Raw genomic sequence first — 18,175 nt, 5'->3', positions numbered from 1 at the left:
CAGTCGGCGTGCAGTAAACATTTGCTGAATGACTGAATGAACCAACAGGATATTCATGTGATCCGTGCGGCTACAGAGGGACAGGCTTGAGGTAGACCTTGCTCGTCCGGTGACTCCTCTTAGTAAACCTATCGGAACGGCCTCTGTAGAATTACTTATGAGATGCCAGAAGGGTTGTTTGAGGCAAATGTGGAAAATATGGAGAACCGATTCATGCCGATTATTATCTCAGAGACAGGATTGATTTCATATTTAATCAGTGGTGGTTTTTATCTAGTAATTCCATATCTTACTGAGCTGGCAGTCAAGCAAGCTTGGGATTGCATTCTAAATGCTTATCACAGTGCTGGAAACTTCCCTCCCAAAATAGATTCATATAAAGGCAGTAGAACCTGTACTTTTATGCACTCCCCTGAGCATGGCTGGTGCAGGGTCAGAACCAAACATTAGACAAAGTTGAGAAAGAACCTGACTGCTGCCTCAGTTTCTCCCTCAAGCTCTCGAGCGCCGGTCTTCCCTGAACTACACTAGGAATAGTGGCGTCAGGTCGCTGTTGGCTCCTCTGGATGGTACTTAGGTAAGAGGCTGGTTAGAACCTCTTCTTCATCGGTTTACTGGTCATACTGGAGAGCAAAGGTCAAGGGCAGCCAGATCTGTTCCACCTGTCGGGGAGGCACTGCCAAAACCCTCACAGGCATTTCCGTTTGGGAAGCCCTGTGATGTCATATGACCTGTGATGTCATCAGAACCTTAAATAATCAAGACCCAAAGGGGCAGAGGGAATTGAGCACACAGGATGTTTGATTGTAGGTATATTTTTGCAGTGATGGGGCTGGACTATGAAGACTGGTTGGCAAGCTGATTCTCTTTACTGCATTTTAGGGTGAATCACATGCTAATTAGTGCCTTGATTGAGGCCGATGCTTCTTGAAGGGCATGTTAAATTTTAAAGAGTGATTTTTATCATTATTTCATACTAATGAGATTATTTTATGGGATTGCACTAGGGTTTCTCAACCTTGGCACTGTTGACATTTGGGGTCAGATAACTCTTTGTTGTGGGGGCTGTCCTGGGTATTATTAGATATGTGGCATCGTCCCTGATCCCTACCCACCACCACCCTCCCACTTGCCTAATGTCCCTTGTGGGGCAAAATTGAGAGGCATTGGATGATATTAAGTTATGATGGAAGTAGCTGGGACAATCCAATCCAGTATATAAATATTATTTTTCTCATAACTCTCAGGAAGGTCTTTAATATGTAAAGTGTAGCCAACAAACACTTTTGTGACTGAGCAACTTATCTATTTAATAAATACTGAACATCTACTATGTGCCATGCGCTAGGGACACAGCAGTGCAAAAGATGGAAGTGCTACTGCTCTCACGGAGCTTGCATTTGGAGGGACCGAATAAATAAGAATGTCAGATATCAAGAAGTGCCATGAAGAAAATCAAGAAGGGCTTGGAAGGTCTATATTAGAGCGGGTATCCAAGGAAGGCAGAGGTGACATTTGAGCTGAGACCCAAATGACAAGAAGAATCTAGCCAGGTGAAATTCTTGGAGACAGACACTCCAAGCAGAGGTTCCAGCTAGTGTTCCAGAGGGAACAATAAGTGCAAAGGCCCTGAGGCAGGAGTAACCTTGGTGTTCCAACAGGAGGCAGACCAGCCTGGCTGAAGCAGAGGCTGAGGAAGGGAGCTTGAGCTTTACTCCAAGGGCAGCGAGGACCCCTCAGAAGGTTTGCAGTAATAGACTGACATGATTGGACTTGTGTCTTTAAAAACATCACTTAGGCTGCTGTTTGGAGAATGGACCTTTGGGGGATGCACGATGGGGATTCAGGAGGATTATTAGGTGGTCGGGGCAGGATGACAAGTTAGAGCTGTCATTTTGGGCAAAGTGGCAGCAGTGGAGATGGAGAGAAGTGTATGAATTCTGGATATACGGCTGGGGATACTTAAAAAATCCCCTAAACAAACAACAAAGCCCCCTTACATTTCAACAGCACTTCCATAAAGCCCCTATTACTTTCACTTCTATGATCCCATTAGCTTATCTGAGCTCCCGTTCCAGCCGGCCCAGCAGGTTTCTCATCCACACTTCGCTGAAGGCAAGAACCGACGGCCCCAGGCTCAGAGGCTTATCTCAGTCCGAATGATGCATCAGAGGTCAGACTTCAGGAAAGGGGAAGAAGTGGCCGGCAAGAAAGGACAGCAAGGCAAAGCCACGTGTGTTTAGTTGACCTCTGTATACCAGGGTCCAGCAGAGAGCCTGACACAGAACAGAGGCTCATGAAAGACTGTTGAGTGAGTGAATGTATAATTGAAGGAAGGAGAGAGGGTCGAGCGGTAACAACCATTCAGGCTGCCGTGATGGGTGCCGGGCTGGGCGCTGGATGCTTCTCTCCGGTCACAGTAACCTGGAGAGAACACTGTGTTATTCCCAGACTCAGGGTGGGGAGACTCAGGCTGAGAGGGATTGGAGAGTTTGTCCAAGGAAGCTCACGTGCCAAGCTGGAATTCCTCCTGGGCTGTCAGATTCCTGCTATATTATCTCCTAAGAGAAACAACATCTCAGAGAGAGAGGGAGGGAGGAAGGGAGAAAGAGGAAGAGACAGAGAGTGAGAGAGAAGGAAGGATCCAGTACTCATGGGGCTGGACCACTTACGCCCAGCTCCTGTCTCTTGTCGGCCTCCTTCATCCTTTCTGCGCAGCTGCCAGCCGCTGCCCCTCGTCCACCCGACCCGCACGCTCCAGGGGAGGTGCTGGCAGGTGGCTTAGCCAGATCAAGCCACAGTGACTCCCCCCGGAAAGGGCCACCATTCTGTTGCCCAGCGGTTCCTTCGCTGATTGTCAAGATCAGTTAGTTTTATGGCCTTTAGGCACTTGGTCCCCCCTTTAATTAGCCACTGCTCTGGTCTGTTCTTTCACACTTCATCCCTCCTCCCCTCCCCCAATTTATGGAGGCTGCAGGGCATGTTTGCTTGTGAGAGAGAATAGGGATGGGCTCGGGGTGGGCTGGAGGTAAGAGCCAATATACTTAGCCTTAAGGAAACAAGATTTTCTTCTGGTCAACACTGAGTACTTCTCACTGTACGGTGGTGAGGCAGTCTGTATGTTTGGGTCAGGGTGTGTGTGTGTGTGTGTGTGTGTATGGGGTTTATTGGGAAAGACGGGAAATGGTAGGACTTGTCTCTCAGAGGTTGGCCACTCCACTTTAGGGCACTGGTGTGGTTTAAGGGAGGTGAGAGGTTCTGCTGATCAGGGTGTCAAGTCCCGTCCTGTGAGCTCTGAATGCCCGATGCAGGAGGAACATCATCTCTGGAGTAGCTGGGCCTGGCTTCCACACTGCCCTGCCAACCTGGGGTCACACAGAGCTCGCCTGAGCCTCAGTTTCCTTACCTGTAAAATGGGGTGTCTCAGTCCGTTTGTGCCACTAGAGTAACACACCACAGACTTGTAGCTTATACGCAACAGAAGTTAAGTGCTTACAGTTCTGGAGGCTGGACGGCCGAGCTCAGGGTGCCCGCACGGTCAGGTGAGGGCCCTCTTCTGGGTTACAGACTTCTCGTTGTGTCCTCACATGGTGGAAGGGGTGCACTGGAGCCTCTTGTATAAGGGCACCAATGCCACTCATGAGGGTTCCACCCTCACACCGTAATCAGCACCCACAGGCCCCGCCTCCTGAGACCATCTCCCTGGGGGGTAGGATTTCAACATAGGAATTTTGGGAGGACACAGACATTCAGACCATAGCGTGGGGATAACAACACCTACTCTTCAAGGTTGTTGTGAGTTTTTTTCTTTTTTTTTTAAAGATTTTATTTTTTTCCTTTTTCTCCCCAAAGCCCCCTAGTACATAGTTGTATATTCTTCGTTGTGGGCCCTTCCTAGTTGTGGCATGTGGGACGCTGCCTCAGCGTGGTTTGATGAGCAGTGCTATGTCCGCACCCAGGATTCGAACCAACGAAACACTGGGCCGCCTGCAGCGGAGCGCGCGAACTTAACCACCCGGCCACGGGGCCAGCCCCAAGGTTGTTGTGAGTTTTAAACAAGATGATGACGTACAGGGAAAGTGTCTGCCTCAGGTTGGGCACTCAACAAACGTCAGTCGCTGCCCCCACCCTTCCTTCCCCACATCAGGTTTACCCACGCATTGCCTAAAAGAGTATTTTGAATACATACTATAATATATGGCACTATGCTGGCCAGGGTCGGGGCCCAGTGAGGAACTGGATTCAAATCCTGGGTCTCTGTGTTGAATCAGACAGTGAAGTTAGATCCTGAAGTATAAGCTAGACTTAGAATCCAGAAGAAGTTCTGTGGGACTTCAGAGGATGGAGACCCCATTCCTAATCATGGTGGGCTATGTGGGAGAGGAGGGCAGAGCAGGGGTGCTGAGGGAGATTCTATTAGACCTGGGCCTGGAGGGATGGGGGGATTGGGATTTGGGGAACTGGGGGGCAAAGGACAGTTCAGCAGAAATGGTATAAAGGGAGGTGTAGGGTGGGGGAGGGGAGGGAAGGCTATACAAGGGGTCAGTGAGTTGTCCAGCCTGGCCTGGCCAGGGGACACAAGGAGGAGAACACTGGGAGACAAACTTGAGAAGGTTTAGCTAGAACCATATCATGGGAAACCTTGAATTCCATGCTGAGGAGTTTGGACTTCATGCCAAAGGCACTGGGGAGCCATTGACAATTTTTGAGCAGGGTAGTGACATGCTGTGTCTTAGATAGGTTAATCTTGGCAAAGGTACATAGAACCGACTAGAACAGGATGGAGTGGGAGAGGGTGATGGTCATGACCTAGGTGAGAGGTCAAGAAGCTGAATCTTTATAGCAGCAGTGAGAAGGGAGAGAAAGGATTGGGCTTTTTTTTGGTTGACTGTCTGTAAAATTTCTGATAACTTTACATTATGAAAAATTTAAATAGGTACCAAAGTAGACAGAAAATTCAATGAACTCCTATGTGCCCATTCGCCAGCTTCGACAATTACTAACCCATGGCCGATCTTGTCTAAGCTCCACTTCATCCATGTGCCCCTCTCATGGTATTTTGAAGCAAATCCAAGACATCGTACCATTTCACTGCCAACTATTGCAGTGTGTGTGCGTGTGTGTGTGTGAGGAGCAACTTCTCGGAGGTGGAATCCACGGGCCTTGCCACCTTGATGTGTTTTCTCCACGTGCCTGCCACTTACTATCACATGGCATTGAAATGGCTGATGCTATGGACTGAATCGTGCACCCCCGAAATTCATATGTTGAAACCCTAATCCCCGGTGTGACTGTATTTGGAGACGGGGCTTTGAGGAGGTCATTAAGGTTAAATGAGGCCATAAGGGTAGGGTTCTCCTCCCATAGGAGCAGCGGCCTTACAAGAAGAGAAAGAGAGAGAGAGACCTCTCTGTCAGCCACCTGCAAGCCAGGCAGAGAGCTCTCACCAAGAACCGAATCCGCACCTTGATCTTGCACTTCCAGCCTCCAGAACACTGAGAAAACAAATGCCTGTTGTTTAAGCCCCGGGTCTGTGGTATTTCCTCATGGCAGCCCGAGCAGACTGAGACAGCTGGTCTGGCTCTCTGCCTGGTCCGGGAATCTCCCGAGGGCAGAGAGTGGCCTCCGGGCACTGGCCGTCTCCTCTTCCTCACGTAGTGCGTGGATATGGTGTGATCGTCAGTGTGAATGGACAGAAGAGGCTGCTCCTCGTGGATCCTCTGGTCTGTGGCCTCTGCATTACCAGCAGTTTTTCTGCCCAGGTTACTCTCCGGTAGGGCCATCAGGTAAGATACAGGACACCCAGTTAAATTCAAATTTCAGATAAATAACAAATATGTTTTTAGCATAAGTGTGTCCCAAATATTATGCGGGACATACTTATACTAAAAAATTATATGTTATTTATCTGAAATTCAAATTTAACCAGGCATCCTGTTTTTATTTTTGGCTAAATCTAGTAATCATACCCTCTGGTCTTTTTCTGGAAGGCCCAGGGAGCAAAGCCCTTACCTGGAGCAGGGGTTCTCAAAGAGCTTTCTCAAGGGCCAGCCCGGTGGCACAGCAGTTAAGTTCGCATGCTCGGCTTTGGCGGCTCGGGGTTCACCGGTCCGGATCCTGGGTGCAGACATGGCACTGCTTGGCAAAGCCATGCTGTGATAGGTGTCCCACATAGAAAGTAGAGGAAGATGGGCACAGATGTTAGCTCAGGGCCAGTCTTCCTCAGCAAAAAAAAAGAGGAGGCTTGGCAGGGGGTGTTAGCTCAGGGCTAATCTTCCTCAAAAAAAAAAAAATAAATAAATAAATAAAAGAGCTTTCCCAGCACCAGAGCATCAGTAACTCCTAGTTCAGAACAGAGTCTCAGGCTCCAGCTGCATGTTCAGAACCAGACCCTCAGAGACTGCCTACAGCTGGCGTTTGGACATCCCTCGGGGTGATTCTGGTGGGAGCTGAGTTTGAGGGCCACTGACCTAGAGAATGATGCTGATGGTGGGAGGTGTCAGCCCCCACCCTCTCCAAAAGCGTCCTGCTCTGCAGCTGCCTCAGGGCATTGGATCCAGCTGCCAAAGGTGTGGTCACATCAATGATATCTGGGACGTTCCAAGGTGCTCCTTCCTTGGGTTTCTGAAGGTTCACATAAGACTCAGAGCTTTATACGTGCAGGATGTTCTCTCCTGGGCCTCAGCGCTCTGTCCTACCCGCCCCGATCTGTTCCCAAGCCTGCAGAAGGCTCAGAACCAGAGAATTTATTCTTCAGGCGGGATCTGCCAATCGCGGCAGGGCGGGGCGGGGCCTGGTGGCTGGAGGGACACGTGTGCCGGGAGGGAAGCAGGAAGTGACTTCGGAGTGGAGCCGGCCGAGCCTAGCGAGCGGCTGCGGGGGCTGATGGAAGTGGAGTGGGGGCTTGACAGGGCACCCTAGTGAGTCGGCTTTTCTCTCCTTCGGCGCCTTCGGTTGGGCTGGAGGCCCGGGGTCTGGGGCCGTCACAACAAGCGCGTGGGACTTGGAAGGGCAGCGTGGAGTGTGGAAGGGGGTGCCCCTGAGGAGAGGAGGGGGTTGGAGGAGAAGCAGGGTGCCTTTGGCAGGTGGCAGAGGAGGAGGGGTGCCCGGAGCCCCGCTCTGCCCGCCTCCAGGGCAAGCTGGAGGGCGTTGACCTGCCTGCCTTTGACAGTGGTTCGCCGAGATCCCCTTCATTCAGCGCTTCACAGTGGGCGTGCGGGGGACCCCGGAGCCCTGAGAGCGGAGGTGGCCAACTCTAGCCGCTCGGAGTCCCCTCCTGCTGGCTCTAGGGGACAGCAGGACGTCTTGAACTTGCCTGGGATTCTGGTTAAGGTGTAGCAGGCCTGAGATTGTGCATTTGTAACCCATGCCCAGGTTTGGCTGGTCAGCGGACCACACTTTGAGTAGCGAGGTATTAGAGAACTTTTCCACAGTCCTATCAGCCCAAACTCGCATCAGTTGGCTGGATTCCCCACGTGAAGTCAGGGCATGTGTGTGCAGTTTCATTAAGTGCTGTTTCCAGCCCTGCAACTTCAGCAACATCTTGAAGCTGGCTCTTGGAGGCAGGGCAACAGGTTTAAAAGGGAGAGAAAAGAAAGAAATCCTCTGTCAGCCAGGAGTGCCTCATGTGCTGCTGTGGTGGAATGTGCACACATGCCGGGTGGTGTTGGCATCTTTAAAGTTGGAGGAGGCGGAGAGTAATCCTCTCTCCTGCAAACCAATCAAGGTTTTTCTATTAAAATCCAGCTCACCAGGAAGTCTGAGCCCCATTGTGGAAGCTGCTTTTGGGGTGCCGTGGCTGACGCCCCCCGTTCCCGAGGGGCTACTGGTCTCCCTATTGGAGAAAACTTTGTTCTCTCAGGACTTTGCAACTGCCTTGCCATTCCCTCATCGGGAAGGAGAACTCACTTTCTAAAGCTCTTGATCTTGGAGAAGTTGTTCCAGTTTCAGACCAGTGCTTCCCACTTCGATGTGCGTGAGCATGCCCCATGGCGCTCCATCAAATTCAGATTCTGGTCCAGCAAGTCTGGGGCGGGGCCTGAGACTCTGCATTGCTGACCAGCTCCCAGGCAGCCTGGTGCTGCTGGTTCTCTGACCACCCTTCGAGTAGGGAGGATTTAAAGCAGCAAGTGGAAGAAACTTCTCCAAGGAGTGCTGAGCTTCCTGGCCAGTGATAAATGCTGTGACGTTGGGACGGAAGGGTGGCCTTGGTCTTCCCTCTGTGTCCCTTTTTCTTACGTCTAAGGGCACTCAGATGTAAATGGAGACAGGCTCAGGAGAGTGTTTTCCCCTCCCACTGGCCCCTGGGAACACCCACGAGCTCCCTTGTTTGCTGGCCCAGAAAACCCACGTTGACTTTGGCCTGTTGGCAAATGCAAATACTTCCTCTTTTTTGTAGCTGTTAAAAGGCACATTCAATACTGGGGGAAAAAAAAATTGTTTTCTTGTTGTGATCTGTCTTGGATGATGAATCCTAAGAGGATGATAGCTCTGTGACTTTCTTTGAAATGTTGTTTGAAATTTTGTCCACAAGCAGCTAGAAATAGAAGATTGGTGTAATGATCCAGATGTCTCGGTTTGCAAACAAACACAAACCACTCTTTTTAGGGTGACTTAACAAGATGGCATATGGAAAAGGGTGGGTTTCTAAAAAAATGGTTTTTTGTCTTTATTTGGTGCAGTCAGTATTCTGAGTTCCATTTAGATAATGGTGGCACAGTCTGAATCCAGACAGGCTATTTCTCTCAGAGGTTTCCTGGCACTGGGGCCAAGCCTGGGCTCACCTGGGCTCATCTGGGTTCGCCTGGACTCACCTGGGTTCATCTAGGTTTGCCTGGACTCGCCTGGGCTCCTCTGGGTTCGCTTGGACTCACCTGGGCTCATCCGGGTTCACTTGGACTCACAGCCCTCCTAGGTTTGAATCCTGGCTATGCTACTGAACTCCTTGGCATAAGGGCCCCATCCACCCTCTGCCCGAGTTTCCTCCCAGGGTCAGTAGAGAGAGGCAGTGCCTTAGCTCTCCATCTGCGAGCCCAGGGTTGCTGGCTCCTGATAGAGTGCTGGGACCTGGCAGAGCTGAGCCCAGTAGGGGCGTGTCCAGCCCTGCGGGTACCGGAAGACCAGTGGGGAGCTGAATGAGCCCTTTGAGATGAGGCCCTGAGCCCTGGTGTTTGTGTACCGGAACACAGGGCTTTTCATGGATGGGTTTCTCTGCCTTGTAACTTTCCACAGCGAGAGTCTGCTTCCCTGCTATTTCAGAGCTAGAATTTAAAACATGGTAAAGTCTAGAGGAGGTTCCCTGAGCAAAACCAAGAGGGAATGGTACTTTCCTTTTCTTCCCTTGGTGGGGAGTGGTGTAACTTGAGCTTCGACAGCAGTGTGCTCAGTTGACTAGGGGAAATGCCACTTATGGCTCTGTTTCCTTGTCCTTGCTGAGTGTCTTTTCAAGGTAAGTTGGCTCTTTTCAACTCAACAAATATTTTTTGGGCGCCAGAAAGCCCTATTTTATAGGGGTGCCAAATGTGAAAAAGCATCATTCCTGTTCTTAAGCAGATAACGATATAAAAGATGGAGGCAAACCCACACAAAGAAAGCGCCAAAGATGTGCACTGGGGCAGGACTGGAGATGGATCAGGAAAGCAACAGAATGGAAGTTGGCATTAGGTGGGCAACAGAGGATGCTCTGGGTCTGATGACTGGAGACTGGGAAGCAAGGCATGCTGGGAGGGGACCATATGAAGAGAGATTTGGAGCAGGACCATCTGGGGCTTGTTGAAGTTTCCGTAAGTAATGCGGTTAAGCTGGAGTAGGCCCATGCAGGGTATAATGGTAATGGAGACACAAGCTTGAGTAGTCAGCAGGCTAGTTGAAGGTCAGTGATGGAGTGTACCCTGGGCAGGCCCCAGCAGCCTCCACGGGGAGCTGTTGGAAGTTTGATCAGGACTGAGGTGGAAGAGCTTCAAGACGGAATCTGAGCTCGACACCTGTATTCGGAGGAGAAGGCACCCATAGCAGGCAAGGGCAGGTGGGCAGGCAGCCTGGATGAGAGAGCTGCACTCAGGCCTCCCGCACGCCCTGCCTCCGGGCTAAATAACCCGTGTTCTTGGACCTTCTCCTCTTTGGAACTATTTCCCCACGTTGTAACTTCTTTCTTGGAGTCTTCTCCTCTGGCATCTCCCTAGGTGCCCCCACGTCTCTCCTTTCAGAATTAGATGACTTCCCATGCCTAGGGGGACCTGGATGAGGAAGCCTGATCTGTGTGCTGGGCCACTGAGGTCACTGAGGGATGGCATGGCAGAAAGGTACATACCACCAACCCTGACAGGCCAGCCAGGTGGAGGGTGTCAGAACACCTTAGAACAAGTATGTGTCACCAAAAGGGACTGCCAGCGGCTGACCTTCTTGCTCCTCTGCACACAGCTGTATCCAGCATGCTCCAAGGCCACAGCTCTGTGTTCCAGGCCTTGCTGGGAACCTTCTTCACCTGGGGGATGACGGCAGCCGGGGCGGCTCTCGTGTTCATATTCTCTAGTGGGCAGGTGAGTTGCCTTGCTTCGGTTCTAGAAGTTTGTGGGGACTCTTAGCAAGCTCTGAAACCACTCCACTCCACATAGCAGGTGCAGACTCTTTAATGCCACTGGCCACACCTCCGGGCTATGGGTGATGTCTGGTCTCTGTCCTCTTATTTTCTCCCCTCTCCCTTCCAGGCCCAGAGAGCAGGTGTGTGCAGCTGCAGACATGGTCACGTGGTGCTGGCTTCTCCCCTCCTGACTCGGAGGGAGTGGGAAGTGAGAAGCCCAGTTACTGAGCCTCCTTTAGCCCTCTGCCTGGTTTCTATCTCCCATCTTGTTTCTTTCAGGCCTGGTGCGGCGGTAATGTGCGCACCTGAAGAAGAGCAATAGGCTTTGGACCAACTGTCCTGGCCTCTGGGCTTGCGTTAGCTGGGATGATTGAAAGACCTTGGGGGAAGGGAAGGGTGTCTGTCTCCGGGGCTCTTCATTCCTCCCTCACCCCTGGTAGGATGAATACACACAGACCCGCCTTTCCATGTCCCTATAGACCCCCACACCTGAGCACCCCACCCCACACATACTCCACATGTCCCCCCAGTACCCTCACTCAGCCCATCCCCCATGCACCCCATATCCTCCCACCCCTACATCTCTCCCTCCCCCATATCCTATGCTCCTACACACTGCATGCATACTTCCATACCCTCCTCTCTCCCACCCCCACATATACCCCCCCACCGTACATCACACACACCCTCACATACCGCACACATATCTCACCCCCCCACATTCCACACCCACACTCACCCCTCCAGCGCCTACACTCGCTACTCACATCCCCCATAGCCTCTGCCCCCCCAGCCCTGACCCCCTCCTCCACTGACATTCCACATACCCCACCCCTCTCCTCCACAATCCCCGCCCACCTCGTATGCCTACAATTCCTTTCTGTTCTCCAGCCCTTGATCCCCTCAGTCCATAGGCCTGGAGGAATCCCTCACTCTCTTGATGAATGCAAAGTCCCTACCTTGTTCAGCCCGAAGCCTTAGAAAGGGTGGGCGTGGTCAGCGAGTAAGTGATTTAAGATCTATTTAAACGTGCTGGGAGGCGGATCTGGAAAGTAAAACATGTCGAGGAAGTTGGCACACCAGGCACTCTTGTTCGAGACCGGTAAAGCAGGTGTTGATGTTGGCGATGAGATCCGGCTGCCCCACTGCTCTCCTGCCTCATCTCCTCCCTGGGAGGGTCGGAGCCTGTCAGAGGCTTGGGACTCAAGACTCACAGCCCCCGAATCCCAGGTTACTGTTGACAGGGAGTGAAAAGTTTTGAAAGCCAGTCCCTGAATGCGACACACCCGGGAGCTGGAGGAGAGGGCACTAGGTTCTCTCACTCTCCTCCTTCAAGACTGCCATGCCACGTTTTCAGGGGTCCTGTCCTTGCGCCCTTCTGGGGCAGAGCAGCCCATGTTTCCTCTTCACCAGTTTCTTTTGAGTGAGAAGGAACCATCTGAATTGCCATAGCTGGGGTCTAGCTGGCCAGGCTGGCTGTGGAGGTCTGAGTTAAACGGAGCACAGTGGTGAGTGGAACTTGTAGCCCTGCGCGGCCCTGGCCCGAGCTCTGGATGCTCTTCAGGGGAGAAGCCATTACAGAGGGGCCCTCTTCTGCTTTGGAGCTGCAGAGCCCCGCCATTTGTCTCGTGTTTGGGTAACCACCCAGGCTAGCAGGAGGAATTGCTAAGACCTTTTTCTGTGTGGAAGCGTCGAGGGGATCCCCAAGACCACCCACAACGTTCAGTGATTCAGTAGAACGACTCATGGGACCCAGCATATAGTTGTACTCATGGCTAAGGTTTATTACAGAGAAAGGACCTACCATAGGATCAGCTAGGGAAGGGCACAGGTGGAGTCTGGAGAAGTCTGTGCGCGGACTTCTGATGCCCCCTCCCTCCTGGGAGGAGGCACGTTGAGAATGCTCCTCTGCCCAGCATCAAATGCGGTAACGTGTGTGGTGTGTCTGCCCGTTAGAGACTCAGCCACTGAGGTCTTTATTGGAGGCCGGCCACATAGGCATTCTGTGCTGGGCTGGTACCCAAATTCCAGACTCCCAGAAGGCAAGCAGGTGTCTGCCCAAGTCACCGTGTTTGTGGAATAGTCTAGGCCTAGTCACCCACCCTTATCAGATGGGCAATGGGGGCAGCAGTTCAATGCCAGGTTCCCAGAAGCCGGCCAAGGGTCAACCTTGCCATCAGGACCTTCTAAAGACAGCAGGCTCGGGTGGGCTGTGTTAACCCTTTCTGCACAGGAGGTGGGTGTGCCAAGTGGGAAGGGGCACGGCTTGGGGAGACAAAGGCCACCATAGACGTGAGCTCACAGGTGTGCGCTCTGTCCCCCTGAGCAAACCTTGGTTTTCACCTGCCTGAAATGGGGGCTGTGGCGAGGATCATTTGGGATAGCAAGACACTCAGCCATCTGCCCTCCGCTATTATCAACATTGGCTCACTTTCACTCAAAATTTGTTTACCTGATTTAAAAATTCATGTTTTAATTGTAGGAAGCATAAAATATGGAAAAGCTTAAAGACATAATAAAAAAGTTCCTGATCCCACTTCTCGGAAAGCAAAACTGAACATGTTTGCTCAAATTTGTTCAGTTGTATTTGAGTATACATAAGTATATACGTACGTATATACATATCTATTTTGTTTACATAATGGGGATTAAATTGTATTTATAAAACACTCTAGTGTTTTACAACCAGCTTTTCTTACTTGATGTCATAAGCATCCTCCTCTATCCCTAAATGGTTTTTTGATTACTTTGATTATTTTGATTACTTAAACAGCTCTGTGATATCCTGTCATAAGGATGTACTGCAGTTTATTTAGCCATTCCCCAACTGTTGGACAATTAGGTTATGTTCTTTTTTGTGTTGCTTTTTTAGAAATAATCATATGATGAACATAAATCTTTGAGCCCATATCTGATTAGTTCTTTGAGGTAAATGTCTAAAACTAGAATAACAGGTTTATTGACCTTAAACAGAGTATAATTTTTCTCCTTTCAGTATCCAGACGAATGCTGATAGAATGATTTTACCTGACTGCTTTATTCTATCTGTCTGATTTGATTAAATAACTTGGTTAGCCCAACTTGGCTTACGTCAAGGTATGCCTAGAGAAGAATGTAATTTGTACAGCTCACTGGGGTCAAAACCTTCCATCCATCCGACAGCCACTCAGAGGTGCGAGAGGCCGCCTGTGGCTGGAGGTGACTGACCCGGTGGCTCTAGCCACTGGCCTCACTGGGAGTCTTGGATCGGGGTGATCAGTGCCTCACCATGCCTGGAACATGTTCACGTGGCTATACCTCATGTCCCTAACTTAGGCTATTTCTTTAAAAAATTTTTAATGAAACGTAAGATGCACATAGAACAATGCACATTCCGTAAGTGTACATCTTGATGATTTTTCACAAGTGCCTATGAAACTAGTATCCAGATCAAGAACCAGAGGAGGACCAGCCCCTCAGCGGCCCTTTCAGGCTCCCTTCCATCACCCCAACCTCCGCTCCAGGGGCTCTCCCTCGCCTGGAGTCTGACAGCAGAGATTGGCTTTCCCAGTTTTTGTATAGTATCTAGATGGAGTAATCATATAGTGTGTGCTCTTCTGTGTCTGGCTGATTTCACCCTGTTCATTTTGCAGTTTACTGAATGCCCCCAGCTGGTGGTGAGCTTCATGTATATCTAACTCTCTCGTGTATGTGTTCTCATTGCCATGTGCTATTCTTTGTGTGACTACATCCTGATTGATGTATTCGTGTCCATTCTACTGTTGGTGGGCTTTTGGGTTGTTTCTAGTCTTTGGCTTTTCAGAGCGTTTCTCTGCCTGTGTTTGGTGAATCCAGGCATGCATTTCCGTTAGGTAGTTACTCAGGAGGGGCCCTGCTGGGTCATGGGGTATGCATGTGTTTACGTCTGGTGGATGCTGCCCCTTAGTTTTCCAAAGTGGCTGTGCCAGTTTACACCCCCACCTGCAGTGTGGGAGGCTTTTGGTTGGCCTGCATGCTCCTCTCCAACACTTGTCAAGTTCCATCTTTTAGGCCAGCTACTTAGTAAAGGTTTATAGTCAACATTCATAGGGAGAGCTGAGTAAGAGGCAACACACCGGCCAGTAGAAGCCAAGCATCAGACGGAAAGAATAGTCTGATTGGCTGTGGGAAGGATGGGAGGTTTTAAAAAACTTTTTTCGTCTGGTTCTTGGGCCATTTTGTAAAGGCTCTGGTCCAGCTTTCCAGACAGGTTCACAAACTCCAGCGTGGGCCAGTCTTTATTCATGTGGTTCTCTTAGGTGTTATGGTTTCCTCTTGTCCCCGGAAACATCCTTTAGAAACTGAAACATCTTGTTTTCATTTTCAGAGGCGGATCTTAGATGGAAGTCTTGGCTTTGCTGCGGGGGTAAGTAGCACGCGGTACGAGGATAAACGGAGATGTGTTTCTTCTAACATTTCTCTGCCAGGCGGTATTTCCAGTCTCTCCCCATGTGGCCTAGATACATCTCTGTAACCTGCAGGTGCTACCGGCCCCTCTGATCATCGACCCTGTTTGTTTCCAGCGTGTGGAATGCCCAGTGAAAGAGGCTCGTTGGGCAGCTGTTTGAGAATTGGTGAAATAAGATAATATTTAGGAAGGCCCAGCACAGGGCTTTGTTGGCACAAATTAAATATTCTCTTTCTCTCTTCCTCTCCCCCCTTAAGAGACCTTTTATTGTAGACGTTTTCAAACATGTAAACAAGTGGAGAGAATCCTATGATGCACCCCAGGTACCCGCACCCAGCTCCAATCATTATGTCAATGATCCTAATCTCGTTTTATCTGTCTTCCCCCAGCCTTCTTGGAAGGGTGGACTATTTTGTAAAAGCAAATCCCAGACATCATGTAATTTCACCTGTAAATTCAATATATATCTCTGAATGACTTTATTTTTCTTTTAAACAAAATCACCGTGGCATTATCACACCTACCAAAATTAATAATAAGTCCTTATTGTAATCCAACACCCAGTCCACAGTCACATTTCCTCTCTTTTTTTCAGAAGGGTCTTCTAAAATTGTTTTGTTAGAATCAGGATCCAAACAAGATTTTCATATTGAATTTGTTTGTTATACCTTTAAATTCTCTTTTATTCTTTAACAGTCCCACTTTTTCCCCCCACACTAGTAATTTGTTAGAGGAACTGGATCATTTGTCTGTGGAATGACCCACTAACCGCTGGGCACAAATCCTTTAGCAGTTCAGATATTGTCCCATCCTTTGAATGTGGACCTAATCAAATTGTTAGCAGAGAGATCCTTAAAAGTAAGTTTCCATGATGGACCGCTCTGAGATTGGAGCCTGTAACTTGGAAAGAGTTCACAGAACATGGGGCCGGCCCAGTGGCGCAGTGGTTAAGTTTGCATGTTCCGCTTCTTGGTGGCCCGGGGTTCGACCACTTGGCAAAAGCCATGCCGTGGTAGGCATCCCACGTATAAAGTAGAGGAAGATGGGCATGGATGTTAGCTCAGGGCCAGTCTTCCTCAGCAAAAAGAGGAGGATTGGCAGTAGTTAGCTCAGGGCTAAGCTTCCTCAAAAAAAAAACAATGACAATCTTATAACAAAATATCTATTTTTTCCATCTTCTTTACGTGAACACATTTTCTCTTTGCTTATGTTAAAAAAAGAAAAAGCCAAGAACAGAAATAAAATTGATGCATAACCCTGTCTTATTCTAGCAATGACTACTTAGTATTTATCCATGGATATATGAATGAATTGAAAAAACAAGAAAAAAGCCTTGGGGCTGGTCCCGTGGCCGAGTGGTTAAGTATGCTCTCAGTTTGGTGGCCCGCGGTATCACTGGTTTGGATCCCAGGCGCCGACGTGAGACCGCCATCAAGCCATGCTGAGGTGGCGTCCCACATGGCACAACCAGAGGCACTCACACCTAAAATATACAACTATGTACTGGGGCACTTTGGGGAGAAGAAGAAGAAAAGAAAAAAAGACTGGCCACAGATGTTAACTCAGGTGCCAATCTTTAAAAAAAAAAAAAGAGGAAGAAAGCCTCATTTATAAAAATACACATTTCCAGGAATCTTTTACTTTTTGACGTTCAATTATCATAAAACAGTGTATTCTATTTTTGTTGTTATGAATCCGTTCTCTGCTGCTAACAGTTGTAATGGTAACTCCACCCGGGAAATTGTCATTTAAGCAGTTAGAGCCCTTGACCCACAGGAGATTTTAAAAATTAAATTGAAGTGTATGTAGATACTCATATTGCGGGGAGGGATGATAAAGAAATCAATAATAGACTTGCTCGGATAAAGCGTGAGTTGCTCTAGGATCAAAGTCTGTGGGGAAGTAGGGCTGAAATACAAGTCCGGGGGAAAAAGGAATGGTGCGAATTTCTTGACTTTTGACGAAGAGCTTGCTTGTGTGTTTTTGTGCGTCTAGAATATAACCCGGGAACAGAGAATGCTTCACGTAACAGGCAGCTTAGTTTATATGTATTTTTCAGCGGAGAATGATGGGAGTCAAATCCCTATGCTGCTTAGATCCCCGTGGGTACGTTTAAATGGCTGATGGAACAGTTTTATTTAAACCTGTCGATATTTGTATGCCAGAAATGCTATCATTTGCAACTTGTTAAACTTAAGATGAAAACATTTTAAATGTCAATTTCAAAATGACTGTCAGGGTCGGGGGAGGCACCTAGTTTTTCAGAATTCTTAGCAGGGCGCACAGACAGAAAGTTTGAAGAACTCTGTTCCGTTCTGTCTTACTGCTTCGGACCCGGGACTTGGGTATTCTCTTCTCATTTACTCTTTGAGGGCAAAGGCCGCTGTGAGATTTACATAGCAAAAGACAAAAAGCAAAATAAAACAAGAAAGGAAACCAACAGATGAAACAGATCGACTATAATGGTCTTCAAGACATGTAAGAGTAAATTTGGGAGCATTAATAACATGACAGTGGAAGGTGTAATTTCCTTAAAAAATATCATTAGATCAGTGTATTATTGTGTTCACTTAATTCTGGGGATCTAAAGTTGTTTTTTAAAGATTGGCACCTGAGCTAACAACTGTTGCCAGTTTTTTTTTTCTGCCCATATCCCCCTAGCACATAGTTGTATATTTTTAGTTGTGGGTCCTTCTAGTTGTGGCATGTGGGATGCTACCTCAGCATGGCCTGATGAGTGATGCCATGTCAGCACCCAGGATCCGAACCAGCGAAACCCTGGGCTGCCAAAGCAGAGTGCACAAACTGAACCACTCGGCCACGGGGCCGACCCCTAAAATAATTTTACTTCTGATTTTAAAAATAGTGGGTACTAAAAAAGAGATTCTAAAAGTTATTTATCAGAACATAAATCATTTACTTTTTTGAAGGTGACCTTGAATCTGAGCTAGTTGCACAAAGTATGTCCTGCTGATCACCAGATGAACAGAGGAGAGGGAAAGGATGATGTGGGGACAGGTGGGGAGATTTCAGTGGCGTTGGTGCCTAGAAGTGGATGCTCATAAACGCCTCCCCAAACTAGGGACAAGCAAGAGAGCCCTGGTGGCCTGAGCTGTAATAATTGCTGGTACTTATCCTGGAATGGTTTATATTTAATATGGACAACCTGC

The 18,175-nt window shown here is 49.0% G+C and overlaps 1 protein-coding gene across 5 annotated transcripts in view; it reads left to right on the top strand.

The window, feature by feature from the left end:
• Positions 1-6,835: 6,835 nt before the first annotated feature.
• Positions 6,836-18,175, top strand: part of SLC39A11 (solute carrier family 39 member 11) — a 339,059-nt gene continuing 327,719 nt past the window's right edge. For all 5 annotated transcript variants that reach the window (XM_046676895.1, XM_046676894.1, XM_046676896.1 and 2 more), the window contains exons 1-3: positions 6,836-6,920; positions 10,420-10,538; positions 14,925-14,963. In XM_046676895.1, coding sequence (XP_046532851.1) covers positions 10,431-10,538; positions 14,925-14,963 — 147 coding nt within the window. In that variant the 5' untranslated portion in view covers positions 6,836-6,920; positions 10,420-10,430. The remainder of the gene's footprint in view (positions 6,921-10,419; positions 10,539-14,924; positions 14,964-18,175) is intronic.

This window comes from Equus quagga, chromosome 11, assembly GCF_021613505.1.
Source record: "Equus quagga isolate Etosha38 chromosome 11, UCLA_HA_Equagga_1.0, whole genome shotgun sequence".
In the NCBI taxonomy this organism is placed as follows: domain Eukaryota; kingdom Metazoa; phylum Chordata; class Mammalia; order Perissodactyla; family Equidae; genus Equus; species Equus quagga.
The sequence above is the reverse complement of the archived record's forward strand: the minus strand, read 5'-3'. Positions and strand labels throughout refer to the sequence as shown.